General features: G+C 44.7%; 1 protein-coding gene across 6 annotated transcripts in view; it reads left to right on the forward strand.

Annotated features, from left to right (window-relative positions):
- trioa (trio Rho guanine nucleotide exchange factor a) overlaps nucleotides 1-17,879 on the forward strand; it is a 75,090-nt gene that overhangs the window by 50,571 nt on the left and 6,640 nt on the right. For 2 of the 6 annotated variants that reach the window (XM_058619848.1, XM_058619849.1), the window contains exons 18-54: nucleotides 875-1,041; nucleotides 1,165-1,284; nucleotides 1,400-1,591; nucleotides 1,677-1,826; nucleotides 1,923-2,037; nucleotides 2,995-3,110; nucleotides 3,201-3,323; nucleotides 3,595-3,789; nucleotides 3,889-4,004; nucleotides 5,201-5,267; nucleotides 5,372-5,481; nucleotides 5,653-5,722; nucleotides 6,405-6,494; nucleotides 6,581-6,673; nucleotides 6,745-6,856; nucleotides 6,958-7,148; nucleotides 7,597-7,698; nucleotides 8,806-8,835; nucleotides 9,203-9,345; nucleotides 9,436-9,535; nucleotides 9,622-9,865; nucleotides 9,973-10,080; nucleotides 10,286-10,479; nucleotides 11,281-11,451; nucleotides 13,676-13,771; nucleotides 14,280-14,428; nucleotides 14,530-14,596; nucleotides 14,681-14,784; nucleotides 14,885-14,954; nucleotides 15,030-15,119; nucleotides 15,219-15,311; nucleotides 15,946-15,996; nucleotides 16,086-16,163; nucleotides 16,266-16,457; nucleotides 16,612-16,792; nucleotides 16,913-17,164; nucleotides 17,264-17,772. In XM_058619848.1, the coding sequence (XP_058475831.1) occupies nucleotides 875-1,041; nucleotides 1,165-1,284; nucleotides 1,400-1,591; nucleotides 1,677-1,826; nucleotides 1,923-2,037; nucleotides 2,995-3,110; nucleotides 3,201-3,323; nucleotides 3,595-3,789; nucleotides 3,889-4,004; nucleotides 5,201-5,267; nucleotides 5,372-5,481; nucleotides 5,653-5,722; nucleotides 6,405-6,494; nucleotides 6,581-6,673; nucleotides 6,745-6,856; nucleotides 6,958-7,148; nucleotides 7,597-7,698; nucleotides 8,806-8,835; nucleotides 9,203-9,345; nucleotides 9,436-9,535; nucleotides 9,622-9,865; nucleotides 9,973-10,080; nucleotides 10,286-10,479; nucleotides 11,281-11,451; nucleotides 13,676-13,771; nucleotides 14,280-14,428; nucleotides 14,530-14,596; nucleotides 14,681-14,784; nucleotides 14,885-14,954; nucleotides 15,030-15,119; nucleotides 15,219-15,311; nucleotides 15,946-15,996; nucleotides 16,086-16,163; nucleotides 16,266-16,457; nucleotides 16,612-16,792; nucleotides 16,913-17,164; nucleotides 17,264-17,772 (5,051 nt within the window). The remainder of the gene's footprint in view (nucleotides 1-874; nucleotides 1,042-1,164; nucleotides 1,285-1,399; nucleotides 1,592-1,676; nucleotides 1,827-1,922; nucleotides 2,038-2,994; nucleotides 3,111-3,200; nucleotides 3,324-3,594; nucleotides 3,790-3,888; nucleotides 4,005-5,200; nucleotides 5,268-5,371; nucleotides 5,482-5,652; nucleotides 5,723-6,404; nucleotides 6,495-6,580; nucleotides 6,674-6,744; nucleotides 6,857-6,957; nucleotides 7,149-7,596; nucleotides 7,699-8,805; nucleotides 8,836-9,202; nucleotides 9,346-9,435; nucleotides 9,536-9,621; nucleotides 9,866-9,972; nucleotides 10,081-10,285; nucleotides 10,480-11,280; nucleotides 11,452-13,675; nucleotides 13,772-14,279; nucleotides 14,429-14,529; nucleotides 14,597-14,680; nucleotides 14,785-14,884; nucleotides 14,955-15,029; nucleotides 15,120-15,218; nucleotides 15,312-15,945; nucleotides 15,997-16,085; nucleotides 16,164-16,265; nucleotides 16,458-16,611; nucleotides 16,793-16,912; nucleotides 17,165-17,263; nucleotides 17,773-17,879) is intronic. The other 4 variants (XM_058619851.1, XM_058619853.1, XM_058619850.1 and 1 more) reach the window with 3 other exon arrangements.

Here is a 17,879-nt window from a genome sequence, read left to right on the forward strand (position 1 = left end):
CCACACACACACGAGGAACGTTACATCATGTCACATGTACGAGAGCATGCGAAGAGTCCGTTCACGCGCAGCACTGATGCTGTGTATTCAATGTAGCTGTGCCTCAGACACATCTTTTCTGAGAAGCAGCCAAAGTTTGTCCAAACTTTTACCTCGTACTGTTGGTCAAAGGGGTCTCTGTTGAGTGTGATAAAAGTGTAGAACCTCCATACAGAGACAGCGTCTCCAACAAGTAGCTTGTTAGCTCCCAGTCCCTGTAGCTCGCCAAAGGTGTCATTAATGGAACATAAACCTGCTTACATTTTTATCCAATCCACCCCTTCAAGCTCATTCAGTTTGTTTGGGTTGAAATAAGCTATAAGAATAATGTGAAAAAACACAAGTAGCTCTCTCATGCCTCAAAAGTTGGACCCCTGTTCTTGAGAAAGTTGTTAAAGGAGAACGATGCACACAGACATGATTTATTTCCCCCTTACTCATGCGTTAAGCAGGAAAGCTGCAGTGAGGGAAATATTGTGCTGCTAATCAAGTGTCTTGGTGTTCATAATGTTAATTAACTCAGTGAGGCTGCAGCAGCTTAAGTCGTGTCACCAGCTGCCAGATTTAGCTTGTTTAGTAATAAATGTATGTGACAGGACTCTGTCCCTCAGTGTGCCTTAAAAACACCTCTGGCTTTTTCCACACTTTATTATGTGTTTTTGGCGCTGCATACGAACTTCTCCTCATAATATTATTCATGGACCAGAATGAATACACATTAACTTACAGTGTAGGGCAGACAGAGAGGTTAAACAAAGTGGCACTGAGCTCGGATCAGCTCTGCTTTTTTGCATCGTTCCAGAACTAACACTGTGACCTTGTGACCTCCCTGCAGGTGTGGAGCTGCTCTGCGACCGCGATGTCGACATGGCCACGAGAGTTCAGGACTTGCTGGAGTTCCTCCATGAAAAACAGCAGGAGCTGGACTTGGCAGCAGAGCAGCACCGCAGGCACCTGGAGCAGTGTGTACAGCTGAGACACCTGCAGGCTGAAGTGAAACAGGTAGGACAACTAGGCGCCACCTGCAGACAGGCCGAGGTTTTGCAACTCCAAAAAAAAAAAAACATTCTATAAAAGTCTATAAAATCTTTGGTTGGAGACCTGATTGCAGCAATTTGTTTCCAGGTTCTGGGTTGGATTCGTAACGGCGAGTCGATGCTGAATGCTGGTCTGATAACAGCCAGTTCCCTGCAGGAAGCTGAGCAACTGCAGAGGGAACATGAACAGTTTCAACATGCCATCGAGGTGATACAGTGTTCTTAATCCCATCAGATTATCCTTGAATCATTAACTCTAATCCTGTATTTAATTGTTCATTGTTTTTGATTATTCTTCTAAACACCCCCCTGCTTCTCTGCAGAAAACCCACCAGAGTGCACTGCAGGTTCAGCAGAAGGCCGAGGCTCTGCTCCAGGCCAACCACTATGACATGGACCTGATCAGAGACTGTGCAGAGAGCGTGGCCTCTCACTGGCAGCAGCTCATGCTGAAGATGGAGGACAGACTCAAGCTGGTCAATGCCTCTGTGGCCTTCTACAAGACGTCTGAACAGGTAGGTAGACCACATTCTGTTTGACTTTTTGTCTTAAAAAAGTCCAGAAAACTCAGCTGACCATTGACCATGTGTCTGCACTCAGGTGTGCAGTGTGTTGGAAAGCCTGGAGCAGGAGTATAAGAGAGAGGAGGACTGGTGTGGAGGAGCCGACAAACTGGGACCCAACTGTGAAACCGACCACGTCACCCCCATGATCAGCAAACACCTGGAGCAGAAGGAGGCCTTCCTCAAGGTAACACTTACACACACACACTGAAATTCAGGATTGATCTGAGGCTAAGTTTCAAGTTACATGTTTAATTAAAGTGTGGGTTAATCTTTTAATCAGGCCTGCACTCTGGCCAGAAGAAACGCAGACGTCTTCCTCAAGTACATGCACAGGAACAGCGTCAACATGCCCGGGATGCTGAGTCACGTCAAAGCACCAGAACAGCAGGTTAAAAGTGAGTGTCAGAAAACACTTTTCACATTAGGCCGAATTCACTCGACAATTAGCTCGATAATCCGCCTGCTTTGCTGGGAAATTTGATCCATGTTGGCGCTGGCTCAAGACATTTGAACCAACCAGAGACCAGGATGGACCGGGCTGCTTTTCAGAGAGATGAACATGGAGAAGGAGAGATTAAAATTAAACATCAAAACAGAGATTACAGTGACGGCAACTTTTACAACACAAGTCTTGCAAGTCAACCTGTAGCCTGGTTTTCATGCATAATTTGCCATGTCACTTCTCACATGACTTTTGGGACAATACAGTCAGTCAATGATTCCTCTTGTGTAGTGTGTGACCTCCCATCACCGCTTACTCATGTAGCATCAACTCAAAGCCACTCCAAAGACTCCACGTTACAAGACAGCTCACAGGGATCCTCCTAGTCTGAGAGTTGTGTAGTATGCACTGGCAGTGTAGTTGTATATGTGTATATGTGATAGTCAGTAAAAGAATACCTAGATTAAAATAATCTTCCACCTGGAACATGAGGGGTGGCGACAGAGCACTGGGGGGGTAAACCATCTGAGAGAAGAATCGTTTCCATCTTCTTCTTATGAGTGTTATTTGCTGCATGTATTTCAGAGGCAAATTCTAGTAAAGAGAGTAAAAAGCAAGGTACTTTTTGCGAATATCACAAAATAAACCTAGAAGATAGATGGTTGAATAATGAATCAGTTACTTGGCCATATTACCACTTTTTGCTTTTTGTATTCATGACTATTCATTCAATTCACGTCCAGTAATTTCTTAAATGAGATGACAACATACAATAAAACGTTAAAAGTCACGTAGAGCGTCGCTCACAGTAAAGGCTGAACAGCTCCTCCACAAACTGAGGATCTTGTTACCAAATCACCGTGGATGTCTGTGTGCTGAATGTCTAAAATGTGTTCTCTTTTGCGTTCAGACATCCTCAATGAGCTGCTGCAGAGAGAGAACCGTGTCCTCCACTTCTGGACCATGAGGAAACGGCGGCTGGACCAGTGTCAGCAGTATGTGGTGTTTGAACGCAGCGCCAAACAGGTAGAGTACGCTTCCACCAACACGCGAGTCACTCAAACAGCGTTAAACTCATCACAGTATCTCTGAATCATTATGTCCTCGTGTCTTCAGGCTCTGGAGTGGATTCACGACACCGGGGAGTTTTACCTGTCCACACACACCTCCACTGGCTCGAGTATCCACCACACGCAGGAACTGCTGAAGGAACACGAGGACTTCCACATCACAGCCAAGGTGAGCCTCAAGACACTATGTTTTTCCTTTTGAAATGGCGTGTTCAAATAAAAATGATCCGCGGTAATGCTCCTTATCAGAGCAGGTAACCGTGCAGTCTCACTCCTTGCCTGCAGCCGTGGAATTTCCAAATGAAATTGGCTCGAAAATGGCATGGCGGCGTGGGTGGCAGGCGTACCGTAACAAAATATACGATAGTGATGAAGGGATGTCGTCTTACACGTGTGCGAGTTCAAACATCTAACGTCTCTCATCTGTTCCTTTGCTCCAGCAAACTAAGGAACGTGTGAAGCTGCTGATCCAGCTGGCCGACGGCTTCTGCGAGAAAGGCCACAGTCACGCGGGGGAGATAAAGAAGTGGGTGACAGCGGTGGACAAACGCTACCGCGACTTTTCCCTGCGCATGGACAAGTACCGCTGCAGCCTGGAGAAAGCCCTCGGCATCTCCTCGGACTCTAACAAGGCGGTAAGCGCTTCTGGCAGAAATGTGTCGGTGTTTCTACAGAGTTTCTCACAGTTTAATAGTCTGAATCTAAACTTCTGTCTCCCTTTATCTCTGTGACAGAGTAAGGATCTCCAGCTGGACATCATTCCAGCCACGGCTCCAGGTTCGGAGGTCAAACTGAGAGATGCCGCTCACGAGCTCAACGAGGAGAAACGCAAGTCGGCACGCAGAAAGGAGTATGTGTCCACTTCCCGTTAAGAAGGATGTTTCAGGTTTTTCTGAAGTGTGTTTCTGTGAGGTAGTGACATAATAAAGTTGTGGAGCAGCAAAAACTAAATTCAGCCACTTTTTAAAGGGCAGTTTTCACCCATTTTTTCCCACTTGGTCAAATTAAGAGTAAACTTAAAACAATTTTATTCACATTCTATTACAGAGTTGGATTAAATTTGACCTGTTCTTTCAAATTTGAAAGAACGACCTGTTCTTTCACTCTTTAAACTTTTTTCTTTGAAGGCAGTCATTTAGATGCCAACTTTTTGTCCATTGTATTTATTTTTCTTCCTCTGTTGCTGTGGGAATGAGACAGCAACAGATCTCAGATCCACTGTCTGATGATCAAATATCACATTTACTTACACAATTGGTAAGAAAAAAACTAGATTTTTTGGGTGGCCCTTTAAGTCTTCTTAATCTTACCTCTACGACATCATCTTGCTATTTGACAGCCTTTCGAACCTAAATTGGATTTTTACGTCCACATTTTAAAAAAACCTGAACTATTGCTTTCATGCCTGAGTTTGTGAAATCAAATGTTCAGAAAAGCTTTTTTTCACATGGTTAAAGAAAACAACTATCTTGAGCTTAATAAAAGTTGCTCCAGTGAGCAGTACACGCTAACCCAGTCAGAATTACTGTTGGAAACAGGTTTTACTGCCCCAAAGCAGGAGACATTAAATACTCAAAAAATACTCCACAGAGCAGTTAAGCACTTACTTAAATGTTCTCAGGCTCGTCAACACTCCCTGTCAACAGGAACATCGTCCCTGAATTGTTAACTATCCCACTAGTTCTGTGTGGTTGGGAATGAGAGACTGGGACATCTTTTTTTTTTACTCTTTTTTTACTGCGTCAGCACATCGAGTGCAGACACAACAGTCGCGCTCTACTGGAGAACAAACCAATTCAGTATGTATCGCAGGCAGGAAATGGAGACTGTCATTTCATGTAAGCGGCACAAATCACGAGCATGATTTCGTTCATTCGCGGCTACTTTTTATGACTGTGTTATGGCCCGTAACTCTTTCATTATTCATTAATGTAAATGGCTGAGAGAGAAAGGAGGTGTCGTCATGGTGATTTATTATCATACGGACGAGGACAGTATGACAGTTTGTAATTGTGTGTGTGTGTGTGTGTTTTGTGTGTTGTCTAGGTTCATCATGGCAGAGCTGATTCAGACGGAGAAAGCCTACGTACGGGACCTGCGGGAGTGCATGGATGTGAGTTCAGCTTCACGGTTTCGCTGTTGTGCAACGACTTTTTCACACACACACACACACAGTGTTTTGGTTTGGTTTATATTGACTCGTCTCCATCCGTGCAGACGTACCTGTGGGAGATGACCAGTGGAGTTGAGGAGATTCCGCCAGGAATCATCAACAAGGAGCACATCATCTTTGGCAACATGCAGGACCTTTATGAGTTCCATCACAAGTAAGGAAACACATTTTTCAGACTTCACTTGTTGTGTGAGTAACTTGTTCAATAGTGAGTGTTCAACCCAGTCATGTTTCTTAAGGTTTGGAACATTTTTCCTTTTAGTAAAACATCTGTTTTTTCTGTTCCCCCCCCCCCCCCCCCCCCTTTCTTTCCTTGTTTTTTCAGCATCTTTCTTAAAGAGCTGGAGAAATACGAGCAGCTACCAGAGGACGTTGGTCACTGCTTTGTCACCTGGGTATGTCTCACTTTACATTTACATTCACATAAGACTCACTGAGATTAAGAATCTCTTTAACAGACAGACGGCAGCACTATAATCATCATACATACAAGAAAATGATAGATAAAAAAGTAAAAGTGCTAAATAAATGTAGGCTTAATGACATTAAAACCTGTTAAAATGAGTTAAAAACATCTACAGCCAGATGTTTGTGCCTCCAAGTCATTTTTAAAAGTGTTGGTTTTTGTTGTTGGCTCAAACCTAATCATTTAGATACTAGCATAACATGAATATGTTGAATTTCCTCAGGGAATTTTAAGTAGAGATTTAGTAATGAGTACTCATGCTGTGATCTGTGCATAATCTACCTCGCTGGCCTTTTATCAGCCTTCTCAGTTCATTTCCTTTGAGAGAAACATTTTGCAGAAAAAGTTCAATATTTTTAAAAGTATAAACATCTTTGAATAACTTAAATAGTTGGGTGAATTTTCTGAATGAGCCGAATGTTTCCATGTATGAATCAGTGAAATTGGCTGGAAAAATGTAGATGAAAATAGCCACCATGTGTAATATTATAATATTATATATAATATAAAGAAAACAGGAAAACAATATTCCAGACTAGTACAACTTACTTTCTTCATCTTTCAGCTTCAATCACTGAAACCTGCTTCTTTCTTTCTTTTTCCTCCTTCAGGCCGATAAATTCCAGATGTACGTGAACTACTGTAAGAACAAGCCTGACTCCACCCAGCTCATCTTGGAGCATGCTGGGAACTATTTCGACGTGAGTATCGCCTGTGGGTCGTGAAATGGAAGTGGGAACAAGTTGTGAACAGTAATCATGACTTCCTTTTATGCGGCCACTCACAGGAGATTCAGCAGAGGCACCGACTGGCCAACTCCATCTCCTCGTACCTGATCAAACCTGTGCAGAGAATCACCAAGTACCAGCTCCTGCTGAAGGTAGCTCCCCTCACCAAACCACCTCACAGCTCTGTGGTTACTGTCGTTGTGCTGACTGTGTTTGTGTTCAGGAGCTGCTGACTTGCTGTGAAGAAGGTAAAGGAGAGATCAAGGATGGCCTTGAGGTGATGCTGAGTGTTCCCAAGAAAGCCAACGATGCCATGCACCTCTCTATGCTTGAAGGTGTGAAACACTCCCTGCTTGTTATTTTATCTTTTATTAAAAAGTAGTCAAAAGTTAAAAGTTTTTTTATTTCTTTTTTTTAACTCCTGTCACCACCACAGGTTTTGATGAAAACATCGAGTCCCAGGGCGAGCTCATTCTTCAGGAGTCCTTCCAGGTGTGGGATCCAAAGACTCTGATCCGTAAAGGCAGAGAGCGCCACCTCTTCCTCTTTGAGATGTCTCTCGTCTTCAGCAAAGAGGTCAAGGACTCAAACGGCAGGAGCAAATACATCTATAAGAGCAAACTCTTTGTAAGTGCAGTGTGAAGAAATGGGTTTGTCTTTGCTCTCTGAACTCCTTCAGCTTCACACCCCCATCCCGAGCTCTGAGGTCTTATAACGGGTTCCTTTTCTGTAGCTGCCCCCAAACTATGGAACGATTTACCCATTGAAATTAAATCTTCCGCCACCTGAACATTTCAAATCACTTTTTAAGACTCACCTCTTCTCCTTGGTCTTCACTAAAGGATGAGAGTCGTCAACAATGATCTACTTTTTACCATTTTGTTATTTTATTGTTTTATCTTTTGTTTTTTTAATTGCTTTTATACATTTTGCTTTGTAAAGCAATTGAATTATAAGGTCTATGAGCCTTTTGTAAATCCACTTTTCACAACATACACCGTTTGTATCAGGGAATGACACTTAATTATAACTGAGGTTTTTCCTTCCTTGTTCTCATTCATGTTATTCCTCCCAGACGTCAGAGTTGGGGGTGACGGAGCACGTCGAAGGAGACCCGTGTAAATTTGCTCTCTGGGTGGGACGCACCCCGACTTCTGACAACAAGATTGTGCTCAAGGTAAAAAAACAAACGTCCCTCTTTTTTTGCTTCTTTCTCAAATAACTTTTTTGTTTAGGTTTGACCGATGAAAAGTAGAACCTGGAGAGCAAAGAGTTCACTTACAGGCAGTTAAATTCAGTTATAATGAATCAATTTAACATAAAAGAAAGAAATTGCACTTAAATCGTTAAAGGGAAGCAGTGATGTGTGAAATCTTTAATCGGTCCAACCTAAGCTAGTTTTTCCTCTTCTTATTCTAAGCTTTCCTCGTACTCTCTGACCTCTTGTATGATAAATGCATGAAGTGGCCTAGAAACGTTCTGTCTTTCTCCTCTGACATCTTCCCTCTGTCTCTCGGTCTCCGTCGAGCTCCCGTCCTCCGGTTAGGTTGTGCTTTTCTGTTCCATCTACAGTACATGGGCACATCTGTTGTATCTGGGGCTGTGTTTTTCCGTGGATGTTTGTATCTCTGTATTTTGTCTCTGTGGGCTGACGTGCTTCCACCGACGCTGCTGACACTGACCCCTGAACACCCACGAACGCGCCCCGTCCTACTGTGAACTGGCTCCGTGCCACTTCATGGAAGTGACGGCTCTTGAAAATTCTCCTGTCAGAAAAAAGCTCACCTTTTAAACGAAGTAAACACAGTAGAAAAACAGTAGAATGAAGATGTTCCAGTTATTTCATTCCGTGTGTGTGTGTGTGTTGGGGGGGTGCGTTTTTTTCTGTGTCTGTGTTCTGTCGAAACACTGTCACAGATGGATTCAGATATGTGTGTCAGCCGTTGCAGCAGCATGAAGCCAAAATCCTAACACGTATAACTCTGAGTGTAACAACTCCATGATACATGTCGACGAGCAAACTAACCACTGAGAAGCAGTCATGTGGTGTGCACATTGTAAATGAAGTGTGTCTCCTTACACACACACACACACACACAGGCAGATGGACACCAGTGATTCAAAAACATCTACTACACATTTAATTTGGCTGTCACTGCACTTTGAGCGTGAGTTTTTATCCGTGTTGTGCGTTTCTTGTCGTGTCAAAGCCGTTTTTGTCAGCATAAGAAATGTCATGAACCAAACCAGTGAAATTCTCTATTTTATATTTTAAATTTCAAAGCTAAGTCAGGGATCCAAACATGGAGCCATGGTGAGTACAAACTATCCCACAACACAGCCCTCAGCCACTGCTCACAAGTCTGAAACACAAGCTCCTTGCACTTCTTATCCTCACTTTTCCTCATATGGGGCGAAAAAAAAAGGCAACACGTGATCAGGAACTGGAGCCCACTTTGATCAAATTAACCATCTGAATACAAAAAGCAGGATTTCAACTGACAACACTGATTTGCAACTGTATTAAATACATTAAAATACACTTTTAAGTTGATAAGAGATGACAAGAGGTGAATTCAGACTTGTGTGACACACACACAGAGTGAAACAAGAATTCTAAGGGAATCAAGTTTCCTCAACAACTCTAACGTTACACTGTGTCGACTCCCTCTGACTCACAGGCATCGAGCATCGAGAACAAGCAGGACTGGATCAAGCACATCAGAGAAGTAATCCAGGAGCGAACCATTCACCTGAGAGGAGCCCTCAAAGAGCCCATACATATTCCAAAACCTAGCACAGCCAAGCACCATAAGGGACGAAGGTAGGTCGCATGTCACGGGGAGCAGAGATCATACGAAAAGTTTTTTTAATTTAAATATTATACTGAAATGATGATGTGCGTGTTTGTCAGGGATGGAGAGGACTTGGACAGTCAGGGTGAAGGCAGCAGCCAACCAGACACCATCTCTCTGGCATCACGCACCTCTCAGAACACACTAGACAGTGACAAGGTGAGGATGTGTGCACACTTCATTTATCTGTGAGATAAAAACCTGTTTACCGTAAGCCGAGCATCTGATGGTCCTCTGTCCCTCAGCTCTCCGGCGGCTGCGAACTGACCGTGGTGATTCACGACTTCATGGCCAGCAACAGCAACGAGCTGACGGTGCGACGTGGTCAGACGGTGGAGGTCCTGGAGCGCTGTCACGACAAACCCGACTGGTGCCTGGTCAGGACCACGGACCGCTCGCCGGCGCTGGAGGGCCTGGTGCCGTGCGCCATGCTCTGCATCGCCCACTCCAGGTCCTCCATGGAGATGGAGGGTATCTTCAACCACAAAGGTCAGTGCTGTCTGAGGCTTTGAGGAGGACGTGCTCTTGCATTTTTTATGTCCCTGGGGCTGTCTTAAAATAAAATGTTTTAATGTGTGCGTCTTTATGTGTCGTAGACACTTTGTCAGTGTGCAGCAATGACTCCATCATGCCAGGATCATCCGCCACACTTCAGCCTGGTCATGGTATCGGCTCCCACACGTCACCAGGACCAAAAAGACCAGGTATGATTAAATAGAGTATTTAAAACATCTGTATGTCTCATAGAACTTGCTCTGAATAATACAGATGCTTATCCGTTAAAAAAATATGAATAAAATCTTCAAAAATGAGGGCTTTGTTCTGACAGTTTCATCCTCAACTGTTATTGTATGCGACGCTTCCGCTCTGCAAGCAAAGTCAGTGTGGTGTCTTTGACCCGTTGCCTAGGTAACACCCTGCGAAAGTGGCTCACCAGCCCGGTGCGTCGGCTAAGCAGCGGCAAGGCAGATGGCCACGTGAAGAAACTGGCTCACAAGCACAAGAAGAGCCGCGAGGTGAGGAAGAGCGGGGAGATGACAATGGGCTCACAGAAAGACTCTGACGACAGCGCTGCTACACCTCAGGATGAGACTGTGGAGGAGGTGGGTGGACGCTAGTGAAGCTCGGGTTGGGTTGATTTTTTACATTTTTTTAACTTCTTGTTTCAAAACAAAGGTAAAAGAAACGCAAATCTTTTGACTTCAAAAGTCTGTTTCGCTAACGAAATTGATGACGATGCTCAGTGCATGTGTATTGGCAAAGATATGAGTTGAGATTAGTCGGATTCTCACTCAAGACAACTGGCAAAATACTGGATAAATCTTGGATCTGAGTCACATAGACTGATGTCAGGCAGGTTTTTTTAAATCAAAGCTGAAGACGCACTTGTACACACTTACATGGTTTGTTTTGTACTTTCCGATGTTTTAGTGCGTCTGTTATTTTATTACTGTATATTATTCAATTTTAAATGTACTCTTTTATTATATTTTACTACACTTACTGTCAAGTACTTTGATAGAAAGTGCTATTTACAAATAAATGTATAATTATTATTATTATTATTATTACTATTATAATCTGGATTTAGCCATTCTCCCTGTGTGTGTGTGTGTGTGTGTGTGTGTGTGTGTGTGTGTGCGTGTGTGTGTGTGTGTGTGTGGATTTTCTCCGGGTTCTTTGGGTTCTCCGGGTTCTCCACAGTCTAAAGACATGCAGATTTGGGGATTAGGCAAATTGGACACAATAAATTGGCCATAGGTGTGAGAGTGGATGGTTGTCTGTCTCTATATGTGGTCCCTTGATGGATGTGACCCTCATGTGGAGGATAAAGCGGTAGAAGAGGATGGATGTATGGATGGATTTAGCCGTAACATCTACTCTGTGGTCTCTGTGTGTTGCAGAGAGTTCGTAACGAGGGCCTGTCGAGTGGCACCTTGTCCAAGTCCAGTTCTTCGGGGATGCAGAGCTGCGGCGAGGAGGAGGGCGAGGAAGGCGCCGACTCGGTGCCGCTGCCTCCGCCTATGGCCATCCAACAGCACAGCCTGCTGCAGCCGGACTCACAGGACGACAAGGTGAGGCGAGGGAGGACGAAGACGCTGCAGTGAGGACACATGAGAGGGAGGGGGGTCGTAGAGAGAGAGAGTGATGAAGCAGCAGAGGTACAGAGGTCGCTCTATTGTAAAAGTGCACTGAGAGAAGTGAGGGAGCAGCGAGTCTGAACAGCTCAAATGCATATTTTTGCATCTCGGATGGTTTGTACTGACTCTCGTAGAGTGTAAGAAGGAGCTGGTATTAACGAACATTAACTCTATAAATTGATCTTGATATGATGATGTGAGAAGCTCATTAAGCCATGTGAAACCATTGGATTAAGCCTGATTAATCACGGATAATTCTGCAGTTAATCTCAGCGATTTTAAGCACTGGCAGTCTAAGAACTGGTTCGTGGCCCTTTTTAAAAACAAAGAAATGGTGATAGATAGAAGAAGGTTAAGAGTCGATGACCAACACATTCAGTTTCTTTCTCAAATTTAAAAGCTACTCACGACCAGCTAAATCCAGCTCTTGTGTTTCGTCACATTATTAGATCTTGGATTTTAAAATTTGGGCTCATTTCAGTTTGTCATTGACTTGCGACACAGTTTTAAAATGACTGCTTGGCTTCTGTTGTGTCTCGGCATGTTACACCGTTATTCTCCGCTCTGCTTTGAAGTAGAAAGCCTTGATTAAGTTTCTGATAATCCACGACTAAAGCGCAGACTCCTCTGACACTAATTTCTTTTTCTCTTTTTTGTTTTGTTTCCTGGTTGTATCGTTTACTGTTTGCCATGCTGTAGCATTACCTTGATTTATGTCCTGTCTTTGCTTTGTCTCAGTTTCCATACCTCTCCATCTGAAAAGCCCCGCTCTTCCCCTCTGTCTCTTCCCTCAGTCGACTCTTCGATTCTCTCTTTTTTTCCCCCCCGCTCTTCAGCTTTAAATACTATTTCCTGAAAGCCTTTTTCCTTTTGGTTTCTACACCTTTTCTGTAGACTGAAAGCAAACAAGACTAGACGTAGACTTTTCTTTATAAAAGTCACTCTTCCCAACTTTTGTATTGATGTATTTTTTTCTTTCTTAAAACATTCCTATTTTTCCTTTGAGTGCAGTTTTTTCCCTTCCATCTTCTTTGAGTTTCACTTGTTTTGGGGAAAAAATGTAGACAAAGGAGAGGACGTGTGTAGCTCAAACTCTAATTAGATGAAAACGTGGAGGTTTTTTCCTGTCTGTGTCAGACTTTTTAGGCTTTAATGCCTAATTTGTGCCAACTTCAATGAATTTAGAATTGAAACAAAAAAAATGCCCGAGTAGAAGAAGCAGCCGGTTCTCTGCATGTGTATTATTCATAGGGAGCAGGAGGAGGATTGGTAAGTGAGGTTTAATCAGGATAAATACAAACACAAAGCGACCCCCGACACTGAGGTGAAAATCTAAAAGCCCTCCTGTTCCCATCACCCCAACCCCCACCCCCTCGCTATACCCGCCCCCTCACCTGCCCCGCCCACTCGTACTCATCTCCCTTTACCCTCTGTGCGTTGACCTCATTACCCATGCAAGTAATTGGAATCTCTTAAACGCTGGCGAGGCCAGAGGGGCACACAGCCTCACCCAGAAAACCTAATTGGAGAAACTCTTGAAGCACAGCACAGCAAGGGTGAGATTCTCCTGAACTATATACACACATATTTATATATATATCTATCTCTACATACATATATTCATACACCTCTTTCATTCTCTTCACATCCTTTCTTTATTTCAGAGGCCGTTTTGTCACCGCCTGAGAAAAGCCACACAAAAACATCTTCCTTACTTCTCCCCACCACTTTTTTCTTTTCTAACTTTTCACTTTCTTTCCAGCTTCATTTACTTTTTCTTTTTCTTAAACTTCCTTTCTTAATTAACCTCGAGCTTTACGCCCCAGTCATCGGGGGTTTCAGTCATCTTCAATGTCTTTAGATCACAGCAGAGAACATTTAACAAACATCTTCACCAAGTCATCACTTGCACAAATAACTGAAGTAAAAAATATGGAGTAAACTGAACAAGCAAGTATTTATTGATGATAAAATCAGGTCTTTTTTTTTTTTAATGTTGAAGTAAACTAACTGTAAACCATAGTGTGGTTACTTACGCTGAGGACATTGAGTTGCATTGATAGCAGTCAGAGCAGATGTAGCCGTCGTCAGTAAAGGCTGCCGTGTCACACGGATCGTTTTACGTTCTCACCCCTCGTCTCTCTCCCGTCTGTCTCAGACCTCCTCTCGTCTGTCGGTGCGTCCGTCCAGTTCGGAGACGCCCAGTGCCGCGGAGTTGGTGAGCGCCATCGAGGAGTTGGTCAAGAGCAAGATGGTAGGATTACAGGCGAGAAACGAGAGCACACGAGAGGCGTTAACGTCCACAGTTTATACATCGGTCTCTTGTCCTGGACTCTGCTCTTCTTCTCTACTTCATTTCCTCATCTTTTAAAAAACCCAACTTTTCTGAGTGTTTTCGAGTGCAGTTACTCACAAGTGAACGTTAAAGTGCTGATGAAGCGCGCTGAGGCTCTTATGTCATCACAGTGTTTGACGAGTTCTATTTATGGCTCTGGTGCCTCATTAAGACATATTTTTGGACACCTAAGAAAATCCTGAACAGAAGACGGGAGAGAAAGTGTTTTCTGTCTTGACTCCTTTTTAATATATTTTAGCTTAAGATGAGAAACAGTCCGATGATATTAGTTAATTTTAAGATAAGTCCATGATAAAGAGTTTATATCAGTGTTCATGATTCAAATAATGTAGTTGGTGTTATTATCACGAGTCTTGTAAAGTAGATACATATCATTATTAGTATTAACCTGGTTCTCCTGATGCAGGCTCTGGAGGACAGACCCAGCTCTCTGTCAGTAGAACAGGGAGACAGCAGCTCTCCGTCTTTCAACCCGTCCGACAACTCCCTCCTGTCCTCGTCCTCGCCCATTGACGAGATGGACGAACGCAGGACCAGCGTCCTCAAGAAAAGACAGTACGTCTGCACCTCCACCGCCACACGTTGTGTCACAGTGCCGTTTTGGATGTTTTTTCATGATTGGAGTTTGCCAACTGTCTTTTGTTTGTGTGCTGTAGTCACATTCTGCTGGAGCTGGTGGAGACGGAGAGGGATTACGTCAAAGACCTGGGCCTGGTGGTGGACGTGAGTAGTTGGACATGACTGTAGTATTCAGATGTTTAGATGAAGCTTTGAATCCATTAAAAAAGGGTATTTCTGTTGCGTTAGGGCTACATGACTCGGATGAAGGAGGAGGGCGTCCCTGATGACATGAAAGGGAAAGACAAGATTGTGTTTGGCAACATCCACCAGATCTATGACTGGCACAAAGAGTACGTGGTGCACGTGTGCAGATGAGCTTTCAGAGCTTCACAATCACTTACTTTCTCAGTAGCTCACGTTCTTCTCTGTCCCTCCACCCGTCCTGCTCAGATTCTTCCTCGGGGAGTTGGAGAAGTGTTTGGAGGACCCCGACAGACTGGGACCACTCTTTCTCAAACAGGTCACAATAAATCTCCAACTTCTGCTTTACTTTTATATTTGATGGTGTTGTAACTTGTGTGCTCTGGATTTCCAGGAGCGGAGACTAAACATGTACGTAGTGTACTGTCAAAACAAGCCCAAATCAGAGCACATCGTCTCAGAGTACATCGACACCTACTTCGAGGTATGAGCTTCCTCACTTTGAGCAGGTTGTCATCATCCGACCGGCGCAGGGTTTTTCATCTGGATTTCAGTCTCTAAAGTAACTGGTGTGACTTTGTAGGACCTGAAGCAGCGACTGGGACACAGACTACAGATCACAGACCTGCTCATCAAACCAGTGCAGAGGATCATGAAGTACCAGCTGCTGCTCAAGGTCGGTGTGTCACCATCACACAGCAGCTGCTGCTGCTGCTCCTTACTACACTGATGTTAGGAGTCAAATGTTGACTTTGCCTTTACTTCAGGGACGGGACGATATCACTTTTTTTGTTATATACCGATAATGATATTAATCTGATAGTCTTTTTTAGAGCATTTATGAACGTTTGAAGCTGTTAAACAGTGTGATGCAAATGAGCAACTGCTGTCTTGACTCCCCAAGTAGGTCAAAATCTGACTGAATTTCTCTCCTAAGCAGTTTGAGTAGTACCTGCATTCAAATGGCCATTATCTTCTTCAAATATTTTCAGATTTACACGTGTTTAGACATTGTTGGAAAGATAAAAATAACACTTTCATAATATGTATATATAATATATATATGCTGGTTTTGCCATGGCTGGGTATTTGTGCCGAGTCATTTCAAAGACATTATGCTTTCTAGAACTGTGTGACAGTGTAATTGTAATAAACAGTCCAAACATGACTCAGCTAAAATGCTGTTGCTGATTTTTATTCACATCTTTACAGTCATGTGCAAAGTGAAGCATGTGATATATAGCATTTTTAGATTGTATCAGATTTTCTCATCCCTACTTTACTGACAGGCATTTCCTTTTCTGTCGCAGGACTTTCTGAAACACTCTAAAAAGGCTGGAGTGGAGTCCATGGAGTTGGAGGTAAGATAAGAGATCTCAAAGCTCTTAATTCTGAGTAAAAACATCATCAGGACGTTCGTCAACCCTCTGGTCTTTTCTGTTTCTTACAGAAAGCGGTGGAGGTCATGTGCATCGTTCCGAAAAGGTGTAATGACATGATGAATGTTGGCCGCCTTCAGGGATTTGATGTAAGCAGTGACATTAAATTTACCCACTGTTACTTCTCACTTACCTTCCTCTAGTTTGGCCTCCTCTTTCTGCCTCCGTCTCACTCACGTCTCTTTCTCCAGGGGAAGATTGTGGCTCAGGGCCGCCTCTTACTGCAGGACACGTTCATGGTGTGTGACCCAGAGGGCAGCCTCATTGGCCGCATGAAGGAGAGGAGAGTGTTCCTCTTTGAGCAGCTGGTCATCTTCAGTGAGCCCCTCGACAAGAAGAAAGGCTTCTCGTTGCCTGGCTTTCTCTACAAGAACAGCATAAAGGTAAAGAGAGTATGTGATGTATGAGCGAGTGCGGGTAGCTCCCTCTTGTGGATACATTTTCATTGTGAGGCTTTGAGAGTGGAGATGAACATGTGACCGTAAAATGTCACTAATTCACTCAGTCATTAACCACATCAACGTTATGATTCTGCAGGTGAACTGCTTGGGTCTGGAGGACAACCTGGAGAACGATCCCTGTAAGTTCATTCTCACTTCTCGGTCGACCAACGGCACCGTGGAGACCTTCGTGCTTCACTCCTCTCATCCTGGGGTGCGTGAGGTCTGGACGCTTCAGATCAGCCAGATACTCGAGAGCCAGCCCAACTTCCTCAATGGTACGCTGACACACACACACACACTGACACACACACACACACACACACACACACACGACACGTTTGAAGACAGAACTAGTTACCACATGTGTGCCGTCGTCTCTTTTGTACCTGAAACAGCTCTGACCTCACCAATAGAGTATCAGAGGAACCATGTAGGGGCAAGCGGGGGCTCGTGCGTCCCCAGCACGGGAGCTCCAGGTGGAGGAACGGGTGGGTCGAGTGCATCTCCCGCAGTTGGAAGCTCCCAGAGTAGTTCCGTCCCGTCAGGACCGCAGGGTGGCTCCCGACGGCCCTCCAGAATCCCTCAACCGTCCCGCCTTCCCCAGCCTCTACGCCACCACCCCGGGGCTGACCCCAACAAGATGTCAGGTATGATGGAACATCTACGTGTTTGTTTTTAGTTTTTTTTGGTCCAGGCAAAAATCTAAAATGTGACTGAAGTTTAAGTTTTGTTCGCTTATGGTCCAGGTTCATCCCCTCGTCCCGTCCCACCTCCCCTGCTCCCTGCGGGGGGCAGCCCACAGGGCAAGCGCCCCAGCCAAACCCCAGAAGACCATGCACAGACCCCCACCCCTGCCAATGCCGTAGCCCCCATTCCTCGTGCCACAATTGGGCCTCTGCCCGCAACACCCACGTCTAAACCACGGCCTGGAGCCGTGCCTCCTTTGGCCTCGCCACTGTCAACTCCAAGCTTTAGCAAAGACATCCTCCCTCCTCCCCCTCCCAGCCCTGGCCAGAAGTCTGCATCTGGATTCTGGAGCTCTATGCCAGGCTCTCCAGCCAGCCGGCCTGGCTCGTTCACCTTCCCCGGGGAGGCGGGAGAGAGTCCCGTTCGCCAGAACTCAAACCAAATCCAGGCTGGCTCTGGATCTGGGAGCCAAAGCCACAGGCACTCGACACACAGCAAGGAGGCGGACCGCATGAGTACGTGCTCATCGGCGAGTGAGCAGTCCATCCAGTCCACCCAGAGTAACGGGGTAAGACCTCTACCTGGTGCCTAGTGCCACTGCGACTAACACCGAGGCAGAGGGAGAAGTGGTGTGTCCTCTCTGCCTGCTGCAGACAGAGCTACTAATCTGTCCCC

The sequence above is a fragment of the Solea solea genome, chromosome 20 (assembly GCF_958295425.1).
Source record: "Solea solea chromosome 20, fSolSol10.1, whole genome shotgun sequence".
Lineage (NCBI taxonomy): Eukaryota > Metazoa > Chordata > Actinopteri > Pleuronectiformes > Soleidae > Solea > Solea solea.